The 12,683-nt window shown below is 37.1% G+C and overlaps 2 protein-coding genes across 2 annotated transcripts; both read left to right on the forward strand.

The window, feature by feature from the left end:
• The first annotated feature begins 1,826 nt into the window (after positions 1 to 1,826).
• Positions 1,827 to 2,960, forward strand: LOC137653292 (actin-2, muscle-specific-like). Its single transcript, XM_068386662.1, has one exon. It carries the CDS (start codon positions 1,827 to 1,829, stop codon positions 2,958 to 2,960), a length of 1,134 nt encoding a protein of 377 aa, XP_068242763.1.
• Positions 2,961 to 10,986: 8,026 nt separating this feature from the next.
• Positions 10,987 to 12,120, forward strand: LOC137653293 (actin-2, muscle-specific-like). Its single transcript, XM_068386663.1, has one exon. It carries the CDS (start codon positions 10,987 to 10,989, stop codon positions 12,118 to 12,120), a length of 1,134 nt encoding a protein of 377 aa, XP_068242764.1.
• The last annotated feature ends 563 nt before the right edge of the window (positions 12,121 to 12,683 follow it).

Below are 12,683 nucleotides of genomic sequence, written 5' to 3' on the forward strand. Positions count from 1 at the left end.
TATTGATTTCTGATACCGTCGTTCAGTTTGTTGTTTATGCATGTTGTATAAGATTTTTCATGAATCAGTTACATTGTATTCAGATCTTCCCAGACTGAAACATCCTTTATATTTTACTAGGTATGTACTTAATTCTAACAGCCATGCCTTCATTATAAAGCACATTATATGTTTGTGTGTGTATGTGTGTCTGTGTTTCTATGTGTTTAGGTACGCTAGAAAAATTAACTTTAAATGAGTTTGCATGATATTGCCAATGAAATGATATTACCTGAAAGACTATATACTTAACTATTTATGTTTCACGATTTTAAAGGTTACCCATTTTCATTGTGTAATGAATTTCGTCATTCGAGAGCAAATGGTCATCGACGGTCTGTTTTGGCAATTGGTTACATAACTTAGGCTTAGGGCTTGTTGAATTCAGCAAATCTCCTATACAATTTATCCTAAAGAAAATTGGCTCCATGTTCAAGAAAAATTCCTCGTTTCCCAATAAAAGAGAGAAGTCCACACTCCGTATCTTCAGTCCGTGCCAGACTCATCAACAGGTAAGATCCGTGTCTTGGAGTTATACCTGTCTTAAACCGAGGCAATGGTGTTGCGTATTCAGTGGTGATTCCAGTGAGAATTGGCCGTGGCCCATGTGATTGCCAGTGGTCTAACCTGCGTTACTCGATACTGCTTGTAACGAAAACTCTGTTGATGGGATATGTGTAATCTACTTTCTTCAATTATAGTTACTTATTAATCTTTTGAAGGAGTTTTAGCGATTATAGCATTGGAAATGCCTTTATTATTGGCATGCCGTTTGGATTCATAGTTAAATTTTATACACCCATCCTTATATTTCGTATTTTCTCCTTCATGATATTGTTAGTGTAATATAAATAAGACGAGAAAAGAAGGAGATATTCAGAATAATATTTGCCTAAACCAACGCATATTTAATTTGGTAATGGTTGTGATATATTGAATATCAGTATTAATAAAACGTTTTATTGCTACACTGAAAAAAAAAGAAAAAACGTGATAGGCGTTAACAAACACCAGAACCGTATTTTCATTATTCTTTTAATTGCCATAACTAAAAGTTTCAACCGACATTGCTATTTAGTAAGTAATCAGAAAAAACGTATATCTTTTACTTAGAAAAAAAAAACTAAGACAAAAGCTTGCATGAATTTGTTTTTATCACACAAGGCTCTTATGGGTTCTGATTTGAATTTAAATTGAAGATAAAAGTTGTAAACATATCTGATTACTTTTCAGTCTCCCTTATATTACATTTTCGGGCTTAGGAACACTTTTCCCGATATTTAATTGAAGGTAAAAAACTTGTTAGCGACTAAGAAAAATATATGTCACGGACAATACAAGAGCATCAGCTGTTACCTAGATATTGTTTTGTTTAGAAGGATATGACATTAAAAACGCTGGTTTCTGTCAATTATTTATTTCATCTAAAAAAACTATATGATTACATTATTAGAAGTATATTTGAATTTGAACGTTATAGATTTAATTTTAACGGTATGGCTAATCGATTTGCTGCAATAAGATACTCAATTTAATTAAAGGAGTTTTAGCTCTTTCGTCGTTGATATGGAGGAAAACTTTTTGATTTATTTAGTACATCTTTTATGATGGTTGATAACTAATTTAGCATTATCATACTCGTACTGATAAACTTTTCTTGTTTCTCCAGTTAAATGCTAAATAATTCTTTAGGGTAAATAAGAAAAAATTAAAACAGCAGCAGCATTGAATATTTTTTTTCCTTAACAGGTACTCGTCTAACGAAACGTATACCGTAAACCTCCACCATGTGTGACGACGAAGACGCAGCGACCCTCATCTGCGACAATGGCTCCGGTCTTGTCAAGGCTGGCTTCGCCGGTGATGACGCTCCCCGAGCTGTCTTCCCTTCCATCGTTGGCCGTGCCCGTCACCAGGGTGTGATGGTCGGTATGGGTCAGAAGGACGCCTACATTGGTGATGAAGCCCAGAGCAAGAGAGGTATCCTTACCTTGAAGTACCCCATCGAACATGGTATCATCACCAACTGGGACGACATGGAGAAGGTTTGGTACCACACCTTCTACAATGAGCTCCGTGTTGCCCCTGAGGAGTGCCCCACCATGCTCACTGAGGCTCCACTCAACCCAAAGGCCAACCGTGAGAAGATGACTCAGATTATGTTTGAGGCCTTCAACATGCCTGCTATGTACGTCTGCATCCAGGCTGTGCTCTCCCTCTATGCCTCTGGTCGTACCACTGGTGAGGTTTGCGACTCTGGTGATGGTGTCTCCCACATGGTGCCCGTCTATGAAGGTTTCGCTCTTCCCCACGCCATCCTCCGTCTGGACTTGGCTGGTCGTGACATCACCAACTACCTTGGTAAGATCATGACTGAGAAGGGCTACTCCTTCACCACTACTGCTGAACGTGAAATCGTCCGTGACATCAAGGAGAAGCTTTGCTACATTGCCCTGGACTATGAGAGTGAGATGAACACTGCTGCTGCTTCCTCTTCCATCGACAAGTCCTACGAACTTCCTGATGGTCAGGTCATCACCATTGGCAATGAGCGCTTCCGTGCTCCTGAGTCTATCTTCCAGCCTTCTTTCCTTGGTATGGAATCTGCTGGTGTTCACGAGATTGTCCACAACTCCATCATGAGGTGCGACATTGACATCAGAAAGGACCTTTTGGCCAACGTTGTCATGTCTGGCGGTTCCACCATGTATGCTGGTATTGCTGACAGGATGCAGAAGGAAATCACCTCTCTTGCTCCATCCACCATCAAGGTCAAGATCGTTGCTCCCCCTGAGAGGAAGTACTCCGTCTGGATCGGTGGTTCCATCCTCGGTTCTCTGTCCACCTTCCAGGCCTTGTGGGTCACCAAGGAAGAGTACGATGAGTCTGGTCCTGGTATTGTTCACCGCAAGTGCTTCTAAATAAATGTAGTTTTAGATGTTAGCTATTTTCGATATGTACTGAACATGAAGTTATTTTAGATTTCCGATAAAACGAATAAAATTCTAATACTTTTTATGATTGTTTTTATTTCCCCATGTTACTAATGGCGTGTATGATAAGTGCTGTCCATTTTCATGATAAAAACAGGTAAATTCTGGGACAAAGGTCAATGGATCAACTCTGTTATATCCATTATCAGATAGATGTATATGCTACAACAAAAAATTCCTGAATCTGTTATAACAGTATAGTAAACTTTCCATGTCCACTCTCAGTGAGAATATATTAATATCAGATTTAAAACTAGTTTATGAAAAATACTATAAAAAATTAGTAATATTATCCTTAGAGGTTTATAAATAGTAACAAACCAAGTCCAGTGGTAAGGGCCTTTTAGGTGTTTTAATTATGATGTACAGTATTAGGTAATGCATTATAGGCCTTACGGATATTTTTTCAAATATATTTAGTACTGGATGAATTGTAATCATATACCTTTCTACTCTCCTATAAGACTGAATTTTGTAGGCTATTAGAATATTTATATAGCATAGAAAGAGATCAACACCTTCCTTCTCTTGCAAAATCACTAATCACACTAGATTACTAACTCCAGTTGCAATTGTTTGGGTCTGATCATTACAATGACAATGTAAAGTCCATAGCTATGTATTACTTTCTATTGGTGTTGAAATGACAGCATACACCATTCAAAGGTAACATACGGCTGTTCTCCAACTGCAGTCATCTTATTCTGCATCTTGAATAATCCCATGCACCTTGGCCTAGCCTAAACCAAACCCTGAATTTAAAATGTCGTTGTTGTGAATCATGATAATCAGGCCACAGAGAGGTTTCTATGACTGTTTTAATACGTCATTTTACTAAATTGCAGGAAATAACAGACAACTTAGGAGCTAACAAAAAAAAACGGGCTTTACATAAAAAAAAAAAAAAAAAAAAAACAGGGAAAATAGCACTTGGGTTTACACCTCCGTAAGCATCAACGTCCATTAACCCTCTGGACAAAGTAATAAAGATCTAGTTTCTCATTATTCTGCTAACTGTCAAACATTTCAGTTAAAAGAGGTGCCTTTTCCTTGGGACAGTGAATGATATAGCCATCTGGTTTAGGTAAAGGAGAAACTGTTAAGAAAAAACCAAAGAGGGTAGATTTAAGGGTAGCCCACCACTTGAGTTCCTAATTAGATTGTATTCCATTTCAGTTGAGACATAAACTGTCTGAGCAAAGGCTTTTAGCTAAGTATTGTTGTTCCAAGTCATATTTGTTCTGTTACCTTTCCCAAGATGATAAGACTCCTGCTTCTCCAAATAAGCACGTCTACAATCATCACTGAATAAGGGTTTGTCTTTTACTCAGCATTATAGCACACGAGAAGGAATACGCCTTTTAATTATGTTGACCTAAATTTAGTTCCCATTTAAAAGAACAACAGGTTCAACATTTTTATACAATTGTGACCAGTTCAAATGCAAAATATCACTCAACACTCCATTCTGCTTGATAATATATACATAGAAGTGGGAGAAGATGTATACAAAGAAGAAGATATATATATATATATATATATATATATATATATATATATATATATATATATATGTATATATATATATATATATATATATATATATGTATATATATATATATATATATATATATATATATATATATATGTATATATATATATATATATATATATATATATATATATATATATATATATATATATTAATGACAAATCGCTGGAACGTGCGATGTCTCAAGATGACAGCAGGCCGGGAGGAAAAAGGAAACGAAGATTGGACAAGCGCTTTCGTGTTATTATTACAACTCTTCATGGTCTTATACCGTGAAGAGGTGTAATAATAACACGAAAGCGCTTGTCCAATCTTCGTTTCCTTTTTCCTCCCGGCCTGCTATCATCATATATATATATATATATATATATATATATATATATATATATATATATATATATATATATATATATTACATCAGTATGACACACCAGGGACAGGCTACTCAGTCTTAATTCCCAATAAAATCAAGACATGATCAGATGTCCCCACTGGAGAACCAACATTACGTATTATAATGCCAAGGGAGTCAGTGTATATTACGTCCAAACAGTTACTAGACCTGTGAGTAGCTTCACTTATGATTTGCTCACAGCCTGATTCATAGGCACCGTTCATAGCTCTTAAGTTATGGGGATCAGTAAGAGAAACAGAATTTAACCCCTCCCTATGGTGTGAATGGGAATCCCCAACAAGCAAAAAAAAAAAAAAAAATAGGCCTTTATATCATTTTCTTGTTTCTTAGACATAACGGTAAGAAGGTAATCGAGGGTGGAATCAGCCAAGTCTGGATTCTGATATATCGAACATAATTAAAGTTTTATGCCTGACAGAAACTTTTATTACCTGAATCTCAAAACATCCACGTTTATAGCAAAACTTATGAGAAACTGTACTCAATCCAAACTTCCCTTGGCATTTCCCTTGCCCTAGGAATGCCATCCCGTTTCAAAATGAGTTCAATGAGTGCCTCATTGGAGAAATAATAGAAAATGATAATGTCTTGATGCAACTGTAAGGTTTTGAAACTTTTTATCAAATGGTTTTTATCCCAAATTTTCGTTATCACCACTATAAAAATTCCCTCTCTATGCCAGTCATCTTTCGATATGTAAAAAAACCATTTTGTTGAGAATTATATAGACTTATCAACTGTTATAATACAGTTATTGATACTGTAAGTTCCCCGTATGTGATACTGTGACATACCTTGGCGATAATAGATACTCATGATTGTGTTAACTATGCACACACACACACACACACACACATATATATATATATATATATATATATATATATATATATATATGTTTATTTTTTTATAATTCTCCTAAGTATAATCTAACTAGTGAGGCAGCCTAGTAGCTGAATTTCAAATTATAATGCAATCTTCATAAGCTTATATGAATCACTTTTGTATATTGGTATTGTCAAGATATATGAAGAGCAACCTAAAATTTTTACTATTGCAGATCGTGTAATGTTTGGTGGAGATGGTGCTTAAGTGTCATGCTTCCTCTTTTGAGGTATTTTTTTTTATTTTTATGTTATATACTCCTCTTTGAACTACTGAACCCAACTCCTTTTTTCCCTCTCTCTTATCTATCCTATTTTTCCTGGGAAGATACAGTTTGCTCGTATTCCTTGCTTGTTCTGCTGTCAATAAATCATTAGGGTATCTTTTATAAAATATATTTAAATGATTTTATCATTAAGGAGCAGAGTAAAGGGAAAAAGTCAGTGATGGGTTATAAGTAGAGACTTTGAAAAAAGAATTAATTTGAAAAATTGAAAATTAACAACAGAATGTATCGAAAAATAAATTATCGACTTTCTTCTGCAATAACAACATCAAAAACAAAAACAAAACAAAAAAACCATATATATTGAAATACTTGAAGTTTAAATTATTTTTCACTTCTACGGCTACATAGTTCAGTGTATTTTTAATGTTCCTTCTTCAAAGGACCGTCGTAAGTATGAAGACATTTGGGAAGTCTTTTACGAAATCGCTTTCAATGGAGAAGATACTACATCGTCTCCAACCATGAAGTGCATGAGAGTTCACGGAGAACAGATGAGTGTTCCATGAGAGTAACTCGGAAACTCGCTAAACGTGCTAACAGATCGGGATCCCACTTGTCTGGCGGGGATCTGGGAGCCGCATGGGTACTCCTGAAACCTGGAGTGATCAAAACTTGGTTGATCAGGCAGCAAATCAAGCTGGACGGGGCAAAAGACGTAGGCGTACATCAGATCCCATGGGTATAGAACACTATCCTTGAACACTTTGCATGGGTCTTAAGTGGTGAAAGAAACAACGAAAGTTTCCTGATAAGCGGATTAGCGAACAGATCAATCACCAGTGCTCTCCAGAGAGCAATAAACCTTTCCTTTGCCCGAGGATGTAGGGACTACTTCCATCCTTCAACCTGCCCCTGGTTGCTGAGATAGTCTGCTAGCACATCTATTTTGTCTAGAATGAATCTCACTGACACCTGTACAGTATTGTTCACAGTCTAGCTGTGATCTTGCTTTGTCATCTCGCAAAGACTGTACGAGACAGTCCCTCCTTGCTAGTTGACATATACTATATCAACACTACTGAATACCATATCAAACTGTGTTGGAAAGCTTGCAGTGCTAGTAACACTGCTTGTATTTCAAACTGATTGACATGCAGGAGCTTTTCCTCCACAACACTGAAGTGACTTGGTCCCTTAGGTGTGTCCCCATCCCTCCTCTGATGCATCCAATAACAGAATTATCTCTGGAGGTGAAAAGTTGAGTGGAACTCTCGTACTGAAGTTTTTGCTTTCCAGCCATCAAGAAAGATTGTACATTACCTCATGATCCACTGGAATGACATGGGATGGGACACTTTACTGCATACCAGCGATACTTCAGACACCTTTGAAGCAATGCCTGGTGGAGACACCTGTGTAGGAGGAGCTTCTCCTAAGAAAAATATCGAACCGGCGAGCAAGGGTCCCACCTCGAGGGTCTAGGGGACATTTTGTGCTGTCAAAGGCTGGAGTAATTTTTTCATAAACTAGAGACCCTATACATGGAATGCATTTTGCTTGGTTATGCTTCTTGAAATTTTGCTGAGACTTTTACACAGGGTAGTTTTGAGGTGATCCATAACCAAATTTTTACCAAGTTTGCTGCTTTAGAAGAGAGGGGTATCATCGTCTGCCATGAAATTACGGTTTGTAATCATGACAGTTTAAACAATTGTGATATACTGAATAAAAGCTAGAAGACTTAGCTTTCGAGTGATATCCATCACATTATATATAAGCAATTGTAGTACTTGCAGAGGACCAAATTAACAAATAGTTTGTAAATTGTAAAGTTGCATTGTGTAGGTATGCTGCTGCTCTTTTCGTTCGCTCCCATATTTAATGTTTTGAACGGATTTGGAAAAACGTCTAAATAGGTAGCCTATGCTGAAGGTAGTAAACTGTTCCCCAGTTTTCAATTTGGCTTTTTCACAGACTCTGCAGCATGGGATGCCCTTCTTACAATCTCATAAGCTGTACAGAAACCCCTTGATAGCGGTCAGGTGTTTCGTGTGATTGATCTTGATTTTAGTGCTGCCTGTAACCTTGTTAATCATGAGGCTATTGCTTTCAAACTCAAACAATTGGGAGTAGGTGGATCTTTTCTTAGCATCAGCATTGAATTGTTAAGTAATAGGTTACAAAGAGTAGTTATTGGTGGGCACCTTAGCAAATATAGTAATGTGATATCTGATGTTCCTCAAGGTAGTGTTCTTTGCCCCTTACTTTTCATACAATATACACATGATATATAGTTTATCCTAGAAAACAAGCCCGATGTACAGTATATGCAGATGATGCTGCTCTCTTCGGATCAATTCCACCTATAAAAAGTAGATCTGTGGATGCTGAGTTCCTTAATAGAGATCTAGCTAAAATTAGTACATGGTGCAAATTTGGGTGCAAGACGTCGAAACTTAACAAAACTCAAAGTATTATTGTAAGTAGGTCAAGAATATTTGCTCTTCAACATCAAGATATCTGCATTGACAATGCCTCTTTTAACTGTATATAATTCATTTAAAATTCTAGGTTTGATTTTTACAGGAAATTTATTTTTGAGAAGTGCATTCACAGTTTCTTCTTCAGTTACACACACAAAAAAAAAAAATCTCTTGTTAATAAAGTCTTTTAAGATTTTCGACGTTCAGTCTTTCCTAAGGAAATGTTTTAATTCTTTCATTCAACCTTGTTTCGAGTATTGTTCTCATGTCTGGTCTTCAGCTGCTGGATCTCATCTTAATTTTTTGGATAGAAATTTGTGGATTATAAATTTCCTTATTCCTGATCTGGATATTAATTTCTGATACTGTCGTTCAGTTTGTTCTTTATGCATGTTGTATAAGATTTTTCATGAATCAGTTACATTGTATTCAGATCTTCCCAGACTGAAACATCCTTTATATTTTACTAGGTATGTACTTAATTCTAACAGCCATGCCTTCATTATAAAGCACATTATATGTTTGTGTGTGTATGTGTGTCTGTGTTTCTATGTGTTTAGGTACGCTAGAAAAATTAACTTTAAATGAGTTTGCATGATATTGCCAATGAAATGATATTACCTGAAAGACTATATACTTAACTATTTATGTTTCACGATTTTAAAGGTTACCCATTTTCATTGTGTAATGAATTTCGTCATTCGAGAGCAAATGGTCATCGACGGTGTGTTTTGGCAATTGGTTACATAACTTAGGCTTAGGGCTTGTTGAATTCAGCAAATCTCCCATACAATTTATCCTAAAGAAAATTGGCTCCACATTCAAGAAAAATTCCTCGTTTCCCAATAAAAGAGAGAAGTCCATGCTCTGTATCTTCAGTCCGTGCCAGACTCGTCAGCAGGTAAGATCCGTCCCTTGGAGTTATACCTGTCTTAAACCGAGGCAATGGTGTTGCGTATTCAGTGGTGATTCCAGTGAGAATTGGCCGTGGCCCATGTGATTGCCAGTGGTCTAACCTGCGTTACTCGATACTGCTTGTAACGAAAACTCTGTTGATGGGATATGTGTAATCTAGTTTCTTCAATTATAGTTACTTATTAATCTTTTGAAGGAGTTTTAGCGATTATAGCATTGGAAATGCCTTTATTATTGGCATGCCGTTTGGATTCATAGTCAAATTTTATACACCCATCCTTATATTTCGTATTTTCCCCTTCATGATATTGTTAGTGTAATATAAATAAGACGAGAAAACATGGCAATATTCAGAATAACATTTGCCTAAAACCAACGCATAGCTAATTTGGTAATGGTTTGTGATATCTTGAAAATCAGTATTAATAAAACGTTTTTTTGCTACACTGCAAAAAAAAAAAAAAAACGTGATAGGCGTTAACAAACACTAGAACCGTATTTTCATTACTCTTTTAAATGCCATAACTAAATAAATAGTTCACATCTTAAAACATTTAAGTTTCAAACGACATTGCTATTTAGTAAGTAATCAGAAAAACACGTATATCTTTTAATTAAAAAAAAAAAAACTAATACAAAAGCTTGCATGAATTTGTTTTTATCACACGAGGCTCTTATGGGTGCTGATTTGAATTTAAATGGAAGATAAAAGTTGTAAAGATATCTGATTACTTTTTAGTCTCCCTTATATTACATTTCCGGGCTTATGAAAACTTTTCCCGATATTCATTTGTTAGCGACTTAGAAAAATATATGCCACGGACAATACAAGAGCATCAGCTGTTACCTATAGTCCATTTCTTTTAGCGAGGCAGATTTGCACCGACTCGCAGCGGTGCCCTTTTAGCTCGGAAAAGCTTCCTGATCGCTGATTGGTTGGACAAGATAATTCTAACCAATCAGCGATCAGGAAACTTTTCCGAGCTAAAAGGGCACCGCTGCGAGTCGGTGCAAATCTGCCTCGCCAAAGAAATGGACTATAGATATTGTTTTGTTTAGAAGGATATGACAATAAAAACGCTAGTTTCTGACAAACAATTATTTATTTTATCTAAAAAATACTATATGATTACATGATTAGAAGTATATTTGAATTTGAACGTTATAGATTTAATTTCAACGGTAGGACCAATCGATTTGCTGCAATAAGATACTCAATTTAATTAAAGGAGTTTAAGCTCTTTCGTCTTTGATACGGAGGAAAAATTTTGATTTATTTAGTACATCTTTTATGATGGTTGATAACTAATTTAGCGTTATCATACTCGTACTGATAAACTTTTCTTGTTTCTCCAGTTAATTGCTTAATAATTCTTTAGGGTAAATAAAACAAAAATAAAACAGCAGCATCATTGAATATTTTTTTTTCTTTACCAGGTACTCGTCTAAAAAACCTTATACCGTAAACCTCCACCATGTGTGACGACGAAGACGCGGCGACCCTCATCTGCGACAATGGCTCCGGTCTTGTCAAGGCTGGCTTCGCTGGAGATGACGCTCCCCGAGCTGTCTTCCCCTCCATCGTTGGCCGTGCCCGTCACCAGGGTGTGATGGTCGGTATGGGTCAGAAGGACGCCTACATTGGTGATGAAGCCCAGAGCAAGCGTGGTATTCTCACCCTCAAGTACCCCATCGAACATGGTATCATCACCAACTGGGACGACATGGAGAAGGTCTGGTACCACACCTTCTACAATGAGCTCCGTGTTGCCCCTGAGGAGTGCCCCACCATGCTGACTGAGGCTCCCCTCAACCCCAAGGCCAATCGTGAAAAGATGACTCAGATCATGTTTGAGGCCTTCAACATGCCCGCCATGTACGTCTGCATCCAGGCTGTCCTCTCCCTCTACGCCTCTGGTCGTACCACTGGTGAGGTTACTGACTCTGGTGATGGTGTCTCCCACATGGTGCCCGTCTATGAAGGTTTTGCTCTTCCCCACGCCATCCTCCGTCTGGATTTGGCTGGTCGTGACATCACCAACTACCTTGGTAAGATCATGACCGAGAAGGGCTACTCCTTCACCACTACTGCTGAACGTGAAATCGTCCGTGACATCAAGGAAAAGCTTTGCTACATCGCCTTGGACTACGAGAGTGAGATGAACACTGCTGCTGCTTCCTCTTCCATCGACAAGTCCTACGAACTTCCTGACGGTCAGGTCATCACCATCGGCAATGAGCGCTTCCGTGCTCCTGAGTCCATCTTCCAGCCTTCCTTCCTTGGTATGGAATCCGCTGGTGTTCACGAGATTGTCCACAACTCCATCATGAGGTGTGACATTGACATCAGGAAGGACCTGTTGGCTAACATTGTCATGTCTGGTGGTTCCACCATGTACGCTGGTATTGCTGACAGGATGCAGAAGGAAATCACCTCTCTTGCTCCATCCACCATCAAGGTTAAGATCGTTGCTCCCCCTGAGAGGAAGTACTCCGTCTGGATCGGTGGTTCCATCCTCGGTTCTCTGTCCACCTTCCAGGCCTTGTGGGTCACCAAGGAAGAGTATGACGAGTCTGGCCCAGGCATCGTTCACCGCAAGTGCTTCTAAATAAATGTAGTTTTTAACGTTATCTATTTTCGTTGTATACTGAAAATGAAAATATTTTAGATTACCGATAAAATGAATAAAATTTTAATACTATCAACGATTTTTTTTTATTTAGATACATCATGAAAGACATTCATGATTACTGATATCCTTTTTCATGATATGAACATATTTTCCTTTCTTTTCATAAATAGCAAAGCTTCAACTCTGATATATGCAATGAAACAGGCTCCTTGAACACCGACAATAACACTGGATATCAAAATATTGATATCATCTATGTAAAAGTAGAATCCCAGTCATTCTCAAGATTAAACTAGTTTATGAAAACTGCTATAAACATTAAATCTTGGAGGTCTTTAGACATCAAGAGTAGTAACAAGTCAAGTTATAAAGGTTTTGACAATACTGTATTTAAATTTACTAAGCAGCTATTAATAAGCCCTCTATGAATCACTACTAAACGTTTGCAATATTTTCATTATAATTTTAGCTTTTTAATTGTAATCATGAAAAGATCTCACATTCAAAATTTCATTTGTATATTGAAATAGTTCTACACA

This window comes from Palaemon carinicauda, chromosome 14 (genome assembly GCF_036898095.1).
Source record: "Palaemon carinicauda isolate YSFRI2023 chromosome 14, ASM3689809v2, whole genome shotgun sequence".
Lineage (NCBI taxonomy): Eukaryota > Metazoa > Arthropoda > Malacostraca > Decapoda > Palaemonidae > Palaemon > Palaemon carinicauda.